Below are 19,217 nucleotides of genomic sequence, written 5' to 3' on the forward strand. Positions count from 1 at the left end.
TGGATTTCAGCCTTTATATGTCCCAGGGTTATAAATACACTTGAAGAAGTCACATTTTAAAATCCACCTGTGCTCACTAAGACCTGGTCTACTGAGTCACACATCTTACTCCCCATAAAGTAGCCACCAATAGAGGAAATGGAAAGGGGAGGTCCTGGAGTGACCTGAAATCACTCATCTTCACGTGTAGCTCAGTTTTCTTCTGGATGTTGTTTCCCCCTCTTCACTCACAAGAAATACACAAGAGGGTAAAAAATTTAAGGCAAGCCCTAATTTGTGGGATATTGTGCTGTTGAGAATTAAAATTAAGAGCTACACTGAAGGGAGTCATGAGGCAAGGAGGGCTGGGTTGCCATGATTAGTCTGTTCTGTCCTGCTGGTAGACTGATGAAATGAGACCTATCTGTACTTTTCCTGGGCCTCCAGCAAGTCACTCATCATGGGATCAGAAGCACTTTGTGCATGAAGAAATGGAGAAAAGCTCTTATTTCCAAGGAAAATCTCCATTTCATGCTAGCTGGGGTTTGTGTATCTGAGTCCACCACTAGCTCCTTAATTTAGGCAAATGCCTTTATGATATCCTATAACAAATATGCTCAGTCACCTGGGTTATGTTTGCTTCTCTTCTTGCTTTTTGCCTCTCATACTCCACACTACCCTTACCTTTAATCAGCTAGATTTTATGCATTTATTCTCATTTTAATGTTGTCATTACTTACAGTCCATAAGACACCTATACAAAATAATATCAAGTTGGGCTTCCCTGGTGGCACAGTGGTTGAGAGTCCGCCTGCCGATGCAGGGAATGCGGGTTCGTGCCCCGGTCCGGGAAGATCCCACATGCCTCGGAGCGGCTGGGCCCGTGAGCCATGGCCGCTGAGCCTGCGCGTCCGGAGCCTGTGCTCCGCAATGGGAGAGGCCACAACAGTGAGAGGCCCGCGTACCACAAAAAAATAAATAAATAAATAAATAATAATAATAATATCAAGTTGAACCATTCCTGGATCTCGCATACACTAGGATAAACAGGTCTCTGACATTTTGAGATTTACCTCACAGTTTGTATGTGGTCACATCGTCTGTATCTTAAAAGCCCAATCTTTCAACACCAAGTCTTACTTCATATTTCTCAGTCCCTCGACCTGAACCTAAAAAAAAGATTTTTTTTTGAATTTGGCATAAGCAATTCTGTGTCTCCCAGTGACAGTGCCTTTTGAAAAGGGTTTCTTTAATGCTTAAGGGAAAGTGGCTAGCTGTTTTCCACAGTCTTAACAAACAGAGGCAAGGGTTAAAAACTACCACATGAGGGTTTTAACCACTTCCTGCTGGTGAAGGTCATTGACGTAGAATTGGCTAACTCTCCACCCAAAACTGTATAGTCCAAATTTCTCTGAATTGATTAAAATTAAAGGACATATTAATTTCTCTCATCAGTTAAAGTGACTGTGCCTAAAGACACAGGAATAGACTAACTGACCTCTCGTGGTCATCTATAACACAGTATGATTTCAATTCTGCAATTTGTAAAAAACTTTAAAGCTGGATAAAAAGCCATAGAGCTTGAACCAAATCTCACCAGGAGAGCATGTCATAATGGCAGGAATGAGAGTTTGCATGAGGTATGTTCTATAAGGAAAATAATCACAATGGAATACACTGAGTTTTCTTCACTTTTAAATTTTTTAAAACACAGTCACATATTCTCTCTGCAAATCTCCCCTGCTCTGTTTTATTTTGAGCAAGAAATCAGACTGATTTTTTTTCCCTCCTTGAATCAGCTGCTCATGAGAGAAGCAAATACATTTCTCATAGAATAAGAATTGAGTATTAGGAATACTAATTAGATAATTTTGACAATTCCTATGACTCCCCACCCCTAAAATATATATTTTCTTTAAGAATTTTAGTAAAAAGTTGACTTTGTGGAGAATAACCTTTCCTTTTATCATGTGTATAGCAGTCAGGTGGTTATAGAGTTATATTTATGTACCAGAACCGGTTTTAAATATCTTTAAAAACAAGTAACTCAGTATTCAAAGTGTATGAAAATGCTGGCAAGCATTGATACGGGATATAGAATACTCTACCCATCAATTCCCTATGTCCACTGAAAACCAAGTAGACTGTACAATGGTATATTACCAAAGTCCTCAAAACACTTTGAAAATCTCTGAGGTATAATTCTGCATAAAATACCTTGAAGTTTCAGATGTGGATGCTTTCTTTGGGGCTTTCCAATTCATAATCACATAACACTCGTTTTCTTAGAGCCTCCAAATAATGGTGTGATACATTTATTGCATCTGACATTTCAAAAATCTCACCATAGAGGTGGGTTGGAAAACTTTTCATTGTCAACTATTCTTCTTACATTGAAGGTATAATTATATATGGATTATATTTTCCATCAATACATCTTTAGACCCTTGAGGATATTTTTGTTTTTTAATGCTTTCCAGCATTTTTCCAGCATTATTATATTTCCTTTGGTAAAGTAAAAGAGGTGCTAGGAGATAAGTGGGCTTTGTAACAATGACAAGGGAACAAGCCCTTACCTAAAAAAAAAAAAAAAAAAAAAAAAAGCCAGGTTCATTCAATTAATTTTTTTTTTTTAAAGAAGATGTTGGGGGTAGGAGTTTATTAATTTATTTATTATTTATTTTTGCTGTGTTGGGTCTTCGTTTCTGTGCGAGGGCTTTCTCTAGTTGTGGCAAGCGGGGGCCACTTTTCATCGCGGTGCGCGGGCCTCTCACTATTGCGGCCTCTCTTGTTGCGGAGCACAGACGCGCAGGCTCAGTAGTTATGGCTCACGGGCCTAGTTGCTCCGCGGCATGTGGGATCCTCCCAGACCAGGGCTCAAACTCGTGTCCCCTGCATTAGCAGGCAGATTCTCAACCACTGTGCCACCAGGGAAGCCCTCATTTAATTAATTTTTTAACTCAGATGTGTAGGAACAGAGAACATAGAACAAATGAAAATAATGTGTTTCTTAGAGTCTCTGTAGCACAATACATATTGGGCAGAGATGCAAAATTAGGAATGCAGAATGAAACTCATCTATATATATTTTGGCTGCTAGGCATTTAATCCTTCTTTTTTCAGTATTTCATTCTCACAATAACTTTCTTCTAGTCCTTTGAATGATAATTATTTTTCAGAAGAGAAGAAGATTAGAGACAAGAATTAAAGAATCAATCAAAGAGAGGTTAACATTCAAGGGAATCAGTCTTTTATTTTCAGTGTTTTAGGGCATAATAAAAAGTAAAGTTTAAGCGTGTTGGAATTAATTTCAAGGCAATAGAAATTGTCACATGGCAGAAAGCGTAATCAAATAATTGTCACTGCTCCATTATCTAGCGAAGTATCCTTCCCTTTTTTTGTTCTATGCCTCCCGTGTTCATGATACAAGCAGACTGCCAGACAGTGACAGAAGCTGGCTTGGGGAGGCTGCAGGATACAGATAAACTGATGTTTTTTGACTACTAGTACATACTTTGTGCTAAGCCCTTTCAAATTAGAATAGCATTAGCTTATTCTATATTCCATACAGTTCTATGGAGTCAGAGTTGTTTCTTTATTTTAACCTCAGCCCGGTTAAGTAACTGGCCTAACTTACTTGTAAGTTGTAGGGCTGAGATTTGAATCCAGAAGTGCCTGAAAACAAAAACCATGCTCTTGCCTTTACAATATCTTCCTCCAGGTAATCAAAGGGAGGTGTTGGAAGAAAGAGCAATACTTAACGTATGTGACAGTGTGGAGACATTATTTTTTGAAGAAAAGCAGAAAAATGTGGGGTTGATGGTTAGGTTGCCATATAGTGTAGTGACTAATAAATACCATTTCTAAAATGTATTTTAATAAGAAGTCAAATATATGCTCTTAAGATAAGTATTTGCTATAGAATTTAAGAAGCCTGAAAGAGGAAAAAGTGCACTGTGAACTGAAATGAGGAAAGGAAGGTCTCTTATTGATTCTTCACTCTTGGAATCTCATTAACTATCAGGTGAAATGATGACTGCCAACAAATAAACAACATTTTCCCCAGCCTGGCCTGTTAAACTGCCCAAAGCCACCACATACAGATTAGTCTGAAACACACTTATTGTTCCTGCTAGAGGTGTTTTAAAAATCAGCTTTAGATACAAGAATTTGTTTTCTCTCCTTCAGGCTGCTAAAGGATGCACAGAATGAAGCTTATTTTAAAAGCTGGTATCAGAAGCTATTGGCTGCTCTCCAATTCTGTGCAGGAAAAGCCTTGAGTGATGAGTTTTCCAAGGAACAGAAACTCATCAAAATTCTGGGAGACATTGGTGAAAAAGTCAAATCTGCCAGTGACCCTCAAAGACAGGTTTGTTGCAAAATCAATCTTCATGTAATAAAGTTTTGTTTTATTTCTTAAACCTGGTTCAATTAACTTTGAATTTCATAACACAGAAGGTAAATTCCTTGACTATACTTTGTCATAAGACACTTAAATCAATTCTTTTGATCAAGTTTTTTTTTCAATTTACTATCCTAATGTTAATGATAATATCTATCACCAGGACATGACTTTTTGATCTAAATAGCCATGTAGCATAGACAGTACCTGACAAAAGACCAATTTAAAGGCAATTTGATTAAAATGACCGGATGAAGTAATTTACTCAAAAAGGCAGCACGGTTCAGACTCATGGAAGAAGTACACAAGGGGACTTTTCAGAGCACCCTTGTCCAAGGTACAAAATCTAGGTCTAGATTTTTCTCACACTGCACTAATCAAAGTCACATTTTTAAAGACTTTTTTTTTCCACAACAAATTAAGTGCATTAAATGAAAGAAATCAATAGTGGTGTGGATAGTATTGAATAATACTTTTATTCTAACATCCATGGATGATAGTCAAAATACTGTGCCTCTTTCATCACTGATTATAATAATGGATCTGGCTGTTCGTTTTCTTGCTCTAATGGAAGAACACTTGCTCTTTTTAATTAACTGCATTACTAGTTCCCTTCACTGATATAGATCATTAAGTAGGTTCTCTTAAGTTCAACATTCTAGATGTAGGGAGGTAGTGGACTGTATTCACTGTATTAAGAATCTCATTCAATAACAAGTACTTACTACAGACTAGGAGTTAAGGATAGAAGGATGCCTAAAACATGAATATTGTTCTTAAGGGAGCTCATAGTTTCTCTCCACCCACTGTTTAAAATCAACAAGACTTTTCAACCAAATGATATGAAAATAGGCAAAGGGTCCCAGAATTTTTTCCTAGCACAAGATTTTTCTTGCTGGAAGTCACTTCATTTGGTAGTAATGCCAGAAGCTATGCTACTTCACCTACCTAGGAGAAATTGGAAAATAAAAAGTATAAGCAGGGACTTTATTTTTAAATGGGAGACATATAAACTCTGTATGCACAGAAGAGCCTTAAGGCTAGCAACATGATAGGCAATGCAAAAAAAAAAAAAAAAGTTCTATGATTTCTCCATATTACTGCAAAATCATTAATTATTTTCTAATGGTAGACAAAAAGTTGAAAGCAAGTAAAATGAATTTGGCTTAAAATTTACAAAATTTGTGTATAGGTTTGGTCTTTATTTCTTATGTTTCAAAATCCCTCATGTATTTAAGATGCATGCTGCAGTTAGTACAGTGCCTTTTTGACTATTTACATCACGTTCCAGTGATACTGACATTATTCTCTCAGATAAATGCATTTCTCTCACCTTGACTGGCTGCTCTTGTGATAACACCTCTTCACGTGAAAATAGAAAGAGAAAAAGAAAAAGGTGGGAGAAGCATTTATAATTTCTCACAAGTTACTGTAAGCTTTTTTTCTTTTCTTTTCTTTTTTTTTTTTTAAAGCCCAGTTAAACCTAACTATATGAAGAGAAGAGATTTTAGTTAAAGAGAGCAGAGGTTCCCCTCCATGGTGCTCTTCAGGCAAATCGAGGTATAGAAAAGACAAAAGAGGAAGACAAAAAGAATGCCATTGTGGAGCTTGGCCTCATTTCTCCACCTTGTTTTGCTGGATTCTGGGAGCAGTAGATTCTATTATTTGGCAGTGAATCCGGAGTAAGAGCTAAGAAACTCTTGAGAGTTAGTTAAACACTATTAATCTGATATCCTCATTTTTAAAATTGGGCTTAAACAGTTTTCAAAGTAGGCTAAAGGGAGTTTTTTTAAAATTTTGAATTATTATTATTTCTGAATTATTGTTTTTCTCCTTTTTTGTGTCGGGGATACACAATTCTAAAGGTGTCATTTGTGGTCTCAGACCTTCCACATGCACAGAGGACTATGGAAGGGAGTGAGTCAAGTATCAGAAATACACTTATTGACATTTAGTAAACTATTTGTTCATGTATATTACTGCTTCTGACATTTATCAATGGTCTATAATTATCTTTTTTGTCATTATTTTGTCTCCTACTCTATGTAAATTTTTTTTAAAAAGTATTATACTATTAAGTGTAAACCTTGAGAGTTACAAACTAAGATTTCAGGGAATTATGATAAATGGATCATGTTAATAGTTACTTAAAGCAGGGGTTGCAATTTGGTGGGTTACAGGTCAAGTCCAATCCATCGTGCTTCGTTTGAACAGAACAGTGCTTTGTTTTGGTTTGGGTTTTAATTGAATTTAAAGTTCTTCAGAAAGGACATGCAATCTTTACTTCCCCATTTTCCCCAGTACTCCCTATTGTCTTTAGCCTGCTGCCTCCTCATATGTGGCTACATCACCCACCTGACCCCAAAGCACCCAAGTGTGCAACTCCTGAATTAAGGAGTTTATTTAATCAACAAAAGAAAATTATAACTTGAAGGAAAAGTCCAGTTCTTTTCAGTTTTGAAGATGCTTCTTCTAATGATTTTTCACAGGAGGTACTGAAGAAAGGACTTGGCAGACTAGAAGAATTCTTTCAGTGTACAAATACCTGTCACCTTCCTCTGAACCCTGCCCTATGCATAAAGGGAATTGATGGAGATGTAAGTCAACATATTCAGTAGATAAGTTGAGTATTTTTATTTTGTATTGTTTAGTTCATTGGATGTTTTTGAAATGGCAAAAACAATTTATAAATTATCATTGCAATTATTTAAGAAAAATGTAATTGAGTCCCATCCAAACTGTGTGTGCTCTATTTGATGCACTGTGACCAGTTGGTATCACATTAACCTCATCAGATATTTCATTGGTTTAGAAACACACTAACCACAGTTCAGTGGAAAAAAATGAAGGCACTTCTCACTGAATTGACTTCTTGACTTATTCACAATGGTTGATTTTGCGACCCCATGCAGGCTGGTTTAATTTCATGCTTATTTAGATTATGTACATGCTCATGCCTAGGACACTAGTATATCATTAGCTATAACATCTCAGTTTTGATTCAATTTAAAATTCGTTGATGCTTATGAGTCACTGTGCCATATGATATGTTTGTGATTTTACTCATGCCTGGAAAGCCCTTCCTGGCATTGTACTCACAAACTCCTTCTCTTCCTAAGTCTCTATCAGCCACCCTTCTCTGACTTAGAATCATTCTTTCTCCATGAGCTTTATTATATTCCTTCTCAAAAGTCCAAGAGTAGAAGACTCTAATAAAGAGGATTGATAAGTGAGATTTTAAAATGAAGAGGTTAAACTCTCATGCAAGCACAATAAGTGTTACTTCACTAAAGTCGGAATACAGTCAAGAAAAACAAATTTAATAATTAGGAGAAAAATCAGACCATTAGTATGAATAGAAAAAGTTTTACTAGAAGCTTAATACTGTCACCTTTACAATTTTGCTGCTGCAAAGACACCCTACAAATTTTCCAAATATGCTGCATAGATGTATTTTGAATAATAACAAAATAAGGCATCAATTTTATAAGCTGAGATATGTCTATCTGGGCTAAAATCCAAATCATCACTGATTTAAAAAAATTGTGTGACCTTTTAATCATTAGCAGTATGCACTGATTGATGCTAAAGATACATGGAAACATTTCAAAAACACAGAGTATCTTAATGTAGAAAGAACAATATATCAATAGTTCATTGAGTCCAGATGTTATTTTTTACTTCTGCTTTCTTGGTTTGTCATTGTTGTTTAAGGAATAGAAAGATTGTTTTCAATTAAAATTACATACGCGTTGTGGCTTGTGCAGGCCTTGGTGAAAATTATGTATGCGTTGTGGCTTGTGCAGGCCTTGGTGATGTGGGGCACCAGCTCTAGGGAATCGTTGCTCTGAGTGTCCAGGTGAGCAGGCCATGCCGGGGGCATCACCAGTTCAGGAGTCATCACCCATAGTGCTGTGGCTGGGACCACACTCCTTCCCTACAGCAACCTGCAGCCATCGGCACTTCCCCTGAGGCTGGGAAGTGCCCCAAGTAGAGCCACCTCTTTGTCCCACTTGCTCTGGTCAGCTGTGCCTGTGCGTACAGCAGTGAGCAGGGCGGATGTGGAGGGTGATGCTCTCTCACCTGCAGAACATGTTAGTCTGTCCTCCAGTCCTGCTGAACAACGAGGAGGTCTGAAGGGACATACATCACATAGGAAGGTGCAGTAAATGCAGCAGAGTTCTAGTCAGAGTCCACATCTGGTTGGCCATCAGAGGATCCATACTGGAAAGAACCTCTGGGAGTGTAATGAGTGTAGTAAGACCTTCAGACAAACCCCTCAGCCAGTGGTTCATCTGAGAACCCACTGAGGGTACAAACCCTATGAATGTGAGAGTGTGGGAAGACTTGTCATCACTCCTCCCATCTCAATAAATACCAGAGACTCCATTACTGGGAGAAACCTCATCAAGGTGATGAATGTGTTAAAGCCTTCACTCCGCGTTCCCTGCTCCCTGCTCATTGCTCATCAGGCAGCCTGTACTGGGGAGGGGCCTTCTGAGTGTAACGAGTGTGAGGCCTTCATGCAGAGTAGAACCGTTTTCCAGCGTCAGACACTTCACACAAGTGAGAAACGTCATGTTCAAGCGAGTGTGGGAACGCTCTCTGTTCTGTTAGAGACCTTACTGACCATCAGAGAGTTCACACTGGGGAGAAGCCTTACGGTAGTAAGGAATGTAGTAAGGCCTTCAGTCAGAGTATATGTCTTGTTTGACACTGGATCCTCCATGCCAGGGAACAAGCACATACATGTTGGCAGTGTAGAAAAGCCTTCAGTCAGATCTCTCAACTAGTTGACTATGAACAAATTCATACCAGAGAAAAGCCTTTTGAATGCGGCATGGCAAAATGTTCAGTCTAGTAAATGTCTTATTTTATATCACAGACTTCACACAAGCAAAAGCCGTATAAATGTGGAAAATACGCAGTCAAAACTCATACCTCATTACGTATCAGAGAATTCATACTGGTTAGAAGTCCTATGAATGTAGTAGTGAGTATGGTAAGGTCTTTGTTTATAGCACCAAGCTTACAGTACATCATAGAGCCCATCTGGGGAGAAACCTGATAAATGCAGTGATTTGGGGAAAGTCATTACTGAGCTTATCGTGCATCAGAGTTCACTCTGGAGAGAAGTCCCATGAATGTATGAGTGTAGGAAAGCCTGCATGTATAGTCAGCATTCTGTTTTAATCACCATCAGTAAACTACACTAGGGAGAAGTACTCAGGCCTGGCTCAATCCATTCTTTAAAGCATGGGTCTCCAAGACAGAGAGCAAAGGTCTTAGGTCTGGTTAAACTTTCTTTATAAGAAGAATTCTCACCCCGTCTCTCCTTGGAACCACTAATCACAATGGACCATTTTCTGTTTCACTAAGGGGTAGATCATATGAGAGAGTGGGAATAACTGAATGCAATCCTTCTCCCCTCCTGGGAAAGTAAAGACCAGACATTTCATTTACTAATAGGTATCTTTTCCTTTTTAAAAACTGTTTTAAGTCTATTTCACTAATTTTCACTTTTCAAGACCAGAGTTTCTATCTTCCTTTCTCCATTCTAGCTTTTCTTGTCTTCCTTTCTCTATTCCAGATCTTTTATCTCACCATTTACATAAAATATCTTCCAAGACTTTGATTCATTCTTTCCTATCTCTTGGTTATGGCCATCCCAATCCACTTTTAACTTCTACTCTAAGGTGTCCTTGTTTACCTTTTTCTACCTAGCAAACCTTTTCATTTACCTGTTTGCCAATCTATGTCTTTCACAATCTTCAAATTCAGCTCACCTCTGAAAGACTCTCTTCTTCAAATGCTTCTTCATTCAGCTGTGAAATGCATGCGTGTATACACTCATACCAACTTTTGCAGGCTCTATGAGAGGTGGATATGGTGTCTCTTTCTATTAGCATATAGTTAATGCTTTGTGTGTACTAGCTGTCAAATGTATAGTATTTTTGCCATGACTCTCAAAAAATATACTGCATGTGAAAACCAAAATATTAAGCAATGAAAGCAATATAGCTGAGTGATATAATTGAGAAGAGGGGCTAAACCTTGCCCTCAGCCTTTCTTAGCCCTTTGTCTCTTCCCTGGACTTGGCATACCTCGAAGAGATCATCACTCTCCCACCCCAGCCCCCAGAATTGAATGAGGAGAATTTGAAAACCACTGATCTAGACTCTGGCCTAATACAGGGTTTCCTAATTCAATACCATGACAGAAGGTCGTATGTCCCCTGATTGACTGATTCTTGCAGCGGGAATTCATTACTTAACAAGCAGCCTCATCCTTTTACTATAAAACTCAAATTGATTCAGTAAACAAGGGTTTCTGTTTGCTTAGGGATTAGGTTAGATTTATGTTGACAGATTAAGAAATAGATCCTTTCCTCTCAACTTCTACTGATTTCAGACTTATCAGAAATAATGATATTCAAACTGATCCTTCAAAATATATTGATGTCATATTTTACTAAGTTGATGAATTGAAAGTATCGAGTCCTTTTGCTTTCTTTAGTATTGATTTAATAATTTTCGCTGTCAACATGAACTCTCTAATAACCTAAAGACATATAGCCTTTTAACACTCAAACAGTTGTAAGCACATAAAAGGAAAATAATGGACAGTAGTCGATATCATAAAACTGAAAATAGAAATGTAAAGTATAATTGAAAGAAACGAGAATAGGAAATATATGTTGTACTGTTACTTGTAAAGATAAGAAAATGTTCATTACCAAAAAGTGAAAAAGAATGCATTAATCTTTTTGAAGTACCCGATTAGTGTCAGACACTGTAAAAGGTATTTTATATCCATTAGCTCATATACCTATTACAAAAATGTGTGAGGTAAGAGTTTTATCCCTGTTTTACAGTGGGATACAAACATTTAAGTAACTTGTCCAAGGTCTTACAGCTGATAAGTTACAGAGTCCAAATTTGAACTCAGGTCTTTGTTAATTCTATATGCATGTTTCCTTAAAGTATGCTGCAGGGCAGAAAGAATGAAAAGGAAATATATATTTTTAAATAGCGATTTCATCTTTTAGATATTAACTAACTAGCATAAGCACAATACCTACATACTACTTAGTTTATTTAAACTCCCTAAACATCATCACTGTTTAGTGAGAAAAAAATGTAGTTGAAGATTTACAACCTGCCGAAAAGCTGGCATTTTTAGTTTACAAATAAAGGCTTTGGTTGGTAGACTAAAGTCTTTTTTTTAAGAAATATGTTTCTTTGTTCCAAAGTGTGAGAATTATTCATATGTGTTACATTTGCTCATATAACAAATTCTGCAAGGGGCCATGATTGCAAGGAAACTGTTCTTTTTGCTTTGTTTTGCTCACCATTTTTCTCTTCTTTTTGTCCCATAGGCATGTTCATATTTCACATCTAATGCTTTGCCATTGAAGATTACTTTCATTAATGCTAATCCAATGGGCAAAAACATCAGCGTTATTTTTAAGGTACAGTAGCCCTCCTGAAACATCAAATTGATTCCATTGGTAGAACTATTGATTTATTACTCACAAAAAGAAATTATTATAGTTCTTTTCCTCTGGCAGCAGCACAGAAGATTCCAGTTATTTTTGATTCTGCATTTTTACAGAATTATAGTACATGCCAAACTATGATTGGCAATAAATCAAACATTACTGGCTCAAAGCCAATGAATCTTCAGTGCAAAACTCCGGGAGGTATGTTTCAATAAATGAAATAATGCAATCACTTTTGAGTAATACAGAAAGCAGAATTGTGGTAAAGTTCCTAGGGGGAGAGTCTTCCTTTGGTCTAGATACTAAGTTCGAATCAAAATTAGCTGAAACTCAAATGACACGATTTAGCATAAAATTCTTATCTGTAAGCACTTGCTTATTTTAGTAATTTGGGTTGTTGTCTTCTTTTTAAATAAAATATAAATAAGGGTCATATCAGTCTTTGTCATGAATCCCATGGGACAATAGAGTAAAAGGTTAAGAGTAAAAGTCAAGTAGGAAAAAGGGACAGAAAAAGGAGCTGTAAGTAAAAAGTAAGCATTTGCCAGTCGTTCAGTTAAATTTGATAAGTTATTCAGCCAAACCAGACAACAAGGTCACAGAGTGGAATTTTTGTTAGATTCTGACTAGTTTTGAAGATTATGATTAACATACCTATACTTTTGCTGTGATCTGTGTAAACCTCAAGCATTAATGTTCCCCCGGCACTGCATTTTTGGTGAAGAAAAAAGAAGAACACAAAATCTCATCTTGGCATAGTTTTCTGCATATAATTTAGAAAGCATTTTCAAAACCAAGCATCTTATTAGTTAAAAGCATAGAACTGTCCTTCCCCTTTGGACATATTCCATGTCCTTCACCTATGCTAGAAAAACACCCCTTTATCATTTCTTATTATTATCAAAGGCTGTTTACTCTGAAAACTTCTTAACTGCCTTCATAACAAGAGAAGTCAATGATTCAAAGTCTGATGAATTATATGTGTGCTATTTATACTCCCAGTCAAGAAGCTCTTGGTAGTCTAACTGTATATCAGTGCATAAATTTATGGTACATCAAATAATGTTTCCCTTAGAGATTTCACTTGGCTGAGTTTGAAATTTGCATAAACGTTCGTCCAACCTCTCTTCACCAGACTTTGAGGTTAAGACATTGCACATGGATAATAAATTGAAAGATTATTATCAGGGAACAACATTCCAAGCAGCTTCTAATTTAATGGCTAAAGCTTCTGTAATCATTTAAAAGAAAGTTCTCATTTTCTTTGATCTTCTATCAGAAACACAAGGTATTCTTAGTGCTAATAAAATAATTGAAACCACCCTAAGTCAGGCTGGAAAATTATTCAAGGAAGTAAATGACATATACCATATTTGAAAGCCTTTAATAGAATTCAAGTAGAAACCCGGAGTCTATAATTTTGTTTTTAACAGGCTGGAGATGATCTTCGTCAGGATATGCTTGTCCTGCAAATTATTCGTGTGATGGACAATATTTGGCTGCAGGAGGGCCTGGATATGCAAATGATCATTTATAGATGTCTATCCACAGGAAAAGGCCAAGGTCGGTATAGATTAGAAAGCTGTTTGACTTACATTATTTATCTCACGCATTCATCAGTAATATGCCCCCAGCGTTGCCACAGCTTTCATTTTAGATTACAAATTTTAAAATCCAAAGAACTAAACCTGGTTATTCTTCTTTTTTACAAAGAATTATTTTCAAAAACAATAAGCCAAAATGATTTATGTAAAGCATAATGTCCTTCTAGATATTAATTAGGACTCTTGACAACTCAAATGTTAACTGTAATATCCTTTTGTGTGTCCTTAAGGGTTAGTTACATTAATGATTAACTCATATTTGTTTCTCTTTTTCTAAGCTGATAATAGAAAAGTCTACTCATTCAAAAAATACAATTGTTGCCTATTAACACAAAATTTACAAAGTTGCAAATGCTTAAAGGAGTTCTGAAAATTCTAAATACATTATAAACATGCATTCAGTTTCTAAAAGACTTTTGAGTAAAGTGTAATATCAACAGTCAAAGATGACCATTCATGCAAACTTTGAGCATACTTTAGCATTTCTCTTCCTTGATAAAAGCCAAGCCACTAATATGGAAATATAATTACATTTATACACATTTTCAATGAAAATAATGTTGAAGATCCACCCTAATAATTACTTAAACATCAGAGGTAAAAGTTGTACTTAATTACAATCATGCTGAATTGAAGAAATAATTTCTAGGATATCATATAATTTTTTTTACATGGGGCCATTGCCACTTAGCATTTCATTAAATTAATTAGTATGAATTATAGCAGATGCATCTGCATAAACAAAGGGATAAAAATACCATAGAACTGGAAAGGGGACCTAGAACTATGTTGTCTTTTTTTTTTTTTTTCCTTTTTTAATTCAGACAGAACTACAGTTTAAACCCATCATCTCAAAAGAGAAACTGTCATTGCCTGGCCCTCCAGTTCCTGAGGTCCCACTGCGAGGCTCAGTACCCCAGCCAACTGTGACTCAAGATTTTGGAAACTAAGCATGGAAGCACCTCCTACTTAGCTTAACTTGCAATTGGATACTTCAGGACTACTGTTAAAAGCCATACCGCCCAATTACTTTGATTCTGATAATAGGGCCCTTGTTTCCATGCCAAGTATCCCACTCCTGAACTCCTTCTAAAGTTCTAGTTCCTAAAAGTCTTTTATTACTGCTACTCTGAGATCATTATTCCTTGAGTTTTTCTCTCCCTTTTCTCACGTAAATGACCTAATTCATTCATATCCTAATATGTTCAAAGGGTAAGAATAAACCTTAGATGAAGCAAGCTGAGCTTTTTGGTGTCACGTGGATTACTTTTTCTTCAGAAATTGAATACAACACCAGCCTCAGTGGAATTCTTCAATTCCATCTACTCATTTCTCTGTTTATAATCATAGGAAGTAATGGAGGCTAAGACTTTTAAAGTTAATAAAATAATCCAGCAGAAATAACTGTAGACTTGCCCAAAGTTACAGATGTCATAAGACAGACAAATTATTCTTTCCCGCTATCTACCAACAATTTCTTTGCTTGTAAGGTTGTACTGGAAAGATACTTCTTCAAGAAAAATAGAGATCATTAAAGCAAATGTCTTCTTTTAAGAGATTAGTTTCCATTTTTAATCAGGTTCCAAGGCTTATTGAATATCTACTGTTGACATCCCTCAAGAAATGTCACAAAGTAAGATAGGGAATACTAAAATGACCTAAACAGGGCTGCTGCCCTTAAGGAGAGTATACTCCAGGCCACAAGTTTACATGGCTTTATCAACATTATTGTTGACTATAATTCTCATGACTACTTTGTATATGATGTTGTAGGAACTTTGGGAGAGATTATCAGAGCAGATAAAAATTCTTTAGGATTTATTTCATTGCTCTAAATTTGCTCCAGATTTGATGGACATAAAAATTACTTAGGAGAGTTGGAGCAGCTATATCTAGGACCCAAGCAGGATGCTATATCAGGCTCTTCACTGGGGAGGGTGGGGGAGGGGACGGAGGGTGGGGGGCTGAGGCTCAAGTCTCAGTGATTGCAAAAAGCTGCTCTGGAGTTTCTCATGCATACCTTTTTGAGAACCACTGCCTTGTGTGATACCATCTTGAAAAGTTTTGTCCCTAAGAACCTTGCTACTTAAAGTATGACCTATGGACCAGGAGCACTGACATCACCTGGGAGCTTGTTAGAAACTCAGAATCTCAGACCCTACTCCCACCCTACTAAATCAGAACCTACATTTTAACAAGATCCCCAAGTAATACATATGGGCATTAAATTTTGAGGAATCTGCATTAGAGAGCTATGGGAATGGAGCCACACATATTACTGTGCACAGAATTATGCTAGAAGTATTTAAAAAGTGTGTGATACATAGTAGCTTAAAATGTATGAAATGTAATTTATGGTTTTAATTAATGAGCAGAATTTAGCCACCACGATTGTTATAAATTAGGTGCAAAGTTTTCTGGGTAGTCAACAATGAAAGATATGACAAATGGCTTGGGATTTAGCAATGATTAACTCCCTGAAGACAAATGTGGTCTGAGGAGTAACTGACATTGCTACAGCACCCTATCTAAAGGGTGCAGTAATCTAAGTCCTAATTTGGGGCATGGTCAGATGCAAGGTGGCAATGAGGCACGCAGGAACCAGGTAGAAGGTGGTTTTGTGTTAGGAAGTGTTAAATGGAGGAACTGGAAAAATGAGGGAAAATTTCAGGATTAGAAAGTAGAATTATATTACTCTTTTTAGAGTAATTATATTACTGTTAAATGCAGTGCTTTACATTTGCTATCTCACTTAATAAGCACAAGAAAACTAGCACAAGAGCCGAATACTGTTGGGGGAGAAGGGAGAAGTGTTATGATATTAAAGATATGCCCAGGATTTATATCTGGGATGTTACATCTCCTTCTTTCTTTTTGTTTTTAACAAATAGATTTTAATAGGTTATTTTTGCAGCATTCAATTCTCACTTTCCATGTTTGTTTCTTTCTAATAAGGCAGTGTATCAATAGATGCCTAACGGTCATGATTGGGCTGGGCTGGGCTATTGGATATTAAGGGATTAAGGCTGAAAAAAAGAGAGAGAGAGAGAGAGAGAGAGAGAGAGAGAGAGAAAGATTAAGCCTGCAACCAGCTGCCACTGGCCAAATCCAGCACTGAGAAATGTTTTGCTTACCATTACAGTGATCTTCTTGTTTGTTGTTTAATTTGAATATTTTTAAGGTAGACCATGAAATAGTCAATTTTTAAAACTTAATCTTCTCTCTTTTCATATAGTTACGTTTATGTCCCTGGTCCCTTTGGGCATTTGTGTTTTCAACTCTTGCAGTTGTCAAGATTGCGGAAATCAGAAATTCTAGACTTTAATTTCTTTCAATGACTTTATGTATAGAACTGTGCATTACAGGTTGTTTTGTGGACATTAGTCCTGGGAGAATTTTAAATACTGGGTTTAAATTGCTGTTTTGTGCAGAATAAAAATCAGAAGGCTTGAAAATATTTACATTCCAATAACCTTAGGAACACAATGAAAAGAAGCCTTGATGGATGCATGGCTAGTGGGGCAAAGCTCCTATTGAAGTTCAATCAATATATGCTCCCTTAAAAAGATTGTTATCATAGTTTACGTTAATGCAGACTGAGAAGGAAGAAGCAGGTGGTTCTGTACATGTTCACTGCAGAGTTACTCTGTTCACTCCTAGAAATGAAACGTTGAACAGTGAAGCTTTTATTAACCTGAACATTGATTTTTATAATATATTTGAAATATTTGTCACGGAGGTTGTATTTGATTCACTTACATTATAAATATGCTTGTTACACAAGTTTGAATGTCCTCCCTTAAACTGTAAATGAATGCACAAGCCATATGTTAATTAATTCACTGCTCTATTGACTCAGTGGGGTCGCTGGGAGACCATCTAGATTTGCTTTCTACTGTAGTTCTAGAAAAAATATTAAAGCAGCTCTGATACATCTGATCCAAACACAAGTAGCCTCATCGCTCCCTAGGATTTAGGAAAAATTAGAAGCAATACCATCTAGGTAAAACTCCTTCAGAGAAGAAGTTGGGAAATAAAAAGGGTAATCCGAGTAGTGCTGGCAACTGTTGATGTTGTTACCTATATCAAGATGCCTTCCCTAAGTATCCCTCATCCTGTAAAGAAAGAAGTATTTCCATAATCTCTTTCTTATCAACCAGGATTGGTGCAGATGGTGCCCGATGCTATAACCCTCGCGAAAATCCATCGCCATTCTGGACTGATAGGACCACTGAAAGAAAACACAATCAAAAAATGGTTCAGTCAGCACAACCATTTAAAGGTGGATTATGAAAAGGTTTGTCCTTCTGCAGCAAATTTTAAATAATGTACTTAAATAAGGATATACTCTGGCTCATTAGATATTCTGATTTATGAAAAAGTAAATTAAGTACATCTTGAGGTCTGATTCATTCATTCATCAGCATAGTAATAATGACACAGTTTAAATGGTATATTACCTAGATAACAATTTCTGTGTCTGGTTTTCCCTCTGGGTGGAATTCTGGGCTATCAATAAAGACTCTCTTTGCTCAGCGGCTTCCCTTACAGCAATCTCACCTGAGATGATGCTCCTGAAAACTACCTCCTTCATGTTACCTGTGCCTATTTGTACACAGCCTATACTTTCTATAAATCTCCCTCCTTCCATTGCAATGTATTTCTTCTTCCAAGTTCTATTTTTTCATGCCTCATTCTTTCAATGTTTGCGGAATACCTAATAGAGTTTTTATTTTTTTGTATCTCAGAACTTTACAAAATGTATACTATTCCATTTGACTGCCAACATTTTTCCCACTTTACCTTGGCATCTAGCCTGCAGTCTACAATTGTACAGGTTCCACCCTCTACCAGGGCTCCCAGATTAGGGGATGAGTTGGCTGGAGCCAGGCCTTGTTTCACTTGCCAAGGCATGAAATGGTACAGCTGCCCCAGAGGCAGGGGCACCTTTATGCTAATTCACACAAGGATGCAATATGGGCCAGCATTAGATTTGCTCAGAATTGTTCTGAGCACTAAACATCCCTCATTCTAGGAAACTCCTCAGTCCTGGGCAAACTGGAAGGCTTGGTCACCCTAGCTGGCCTGGGCCATGAAAGAGAGATCCAAGAGTTCATCTACTCCAGACTTCTGTGAGATTGGAATAGAGCAAAATACAGGTTTTGGAGGCCAAGTAACAGGGAATTAGATGAGATTATCTAGAAATCTATTTTTTAGCCATTCCCCAAATTGTAACTTGAGTTAGGCACAAACCCCTGGAGTTATATTGTTTGGGGTGTTTCCATGTACATTTGATGTTCTTAACTACCATGTGAAGGACATATTTTATTATCTTCACTTTATAAGTAGAGAAAATCTAGACAGACAAAGACTTTCTCAGGCACCTGGGATACCTGGAAATAAGGTGTCTTGGCATGTAGTCCAGCCACGTGGTCTTCCACTCGCTAGTTGAGGAGGCCCATACCTGTGGCTCAGCCAGTCACTTGTGCTTACACTCATCGTTACATCATCGATCAAAACGATGAATACCCAGGAGACAGTTTTTTTGAAAAAAGAGTAATTTTGGCAAGAAACCTCTGTCCATTAAAGAGACATAAGCCACAACTAACTTAGTGGAATCTGCTTCTACCCGCACAAGCGTTCACTGGTATATACTGTACCAAAACCTTTTGGGGCATTAACTTGATGACATATTTGTAGGATAAACATAAAGTGTTACAGATATCTCAAT

The 19,217-nt window shown here is 37.0% G+C and overlaps 1 protein-coding gene across 6 annotated transcripts in view; it reads left to right on the forward strand.

The window, feature by feature from the left end:
- PIK3C2G (phosphatidylinositol-4-phosphate 3-kinase catalytic subunit type 2 gamma) overlaps window positions 1–19,217 on the forward strand; it is a 385,825-nt gene that overhangs the window by 211,225 nt on the left and 155,383 nt on the right. For all 6 annotated transcript variants that reach the window (XM_089920361.1, XM_089920358.1, XM_089920360.1 and 3 more), the window contains 5 exons: window positions 4,168–4,348; window positions 6,871–6,978; window positions 11,760–11,852; window positions 13,316–13,445; window positions 17,647–17,783. In XM_089920361.1, coding sequence (XP_089776487.1) covers window positions 4,168–4,348; window positions 6,871–6,978; window positions 11,760–11,852; window positions 13,316–13,445; window positions 17,647–17,783 — 649 coding nt within the window. The remainder of the gene's footprint in view (window positions 1–4,167; window positions 4,349–6,870; window positions 6,979–11,759; window positions 11,853–13,315; window positions 13,446–17,646; window positions 17,784–19,217) is intronic.

The sequence above is a fragment of the Delphinapterus leucas genome, chromosome 11 (genome assembly GCF_059928025.1).
Source record: "Delphinapterus leucas isolate spDelLeu-1000000601 "Yukka" chromosome 11, BTC_Dleu_Yukka2, whole genome shotgun sequence".
Taxonomy (NCBI): domain Eukaryota; kingdom Metazoa; phylum Chordata; class Mammalia; order Artiodactyla; family Monodontidae; genus Delphinapterus; species Delphinapterus leucas.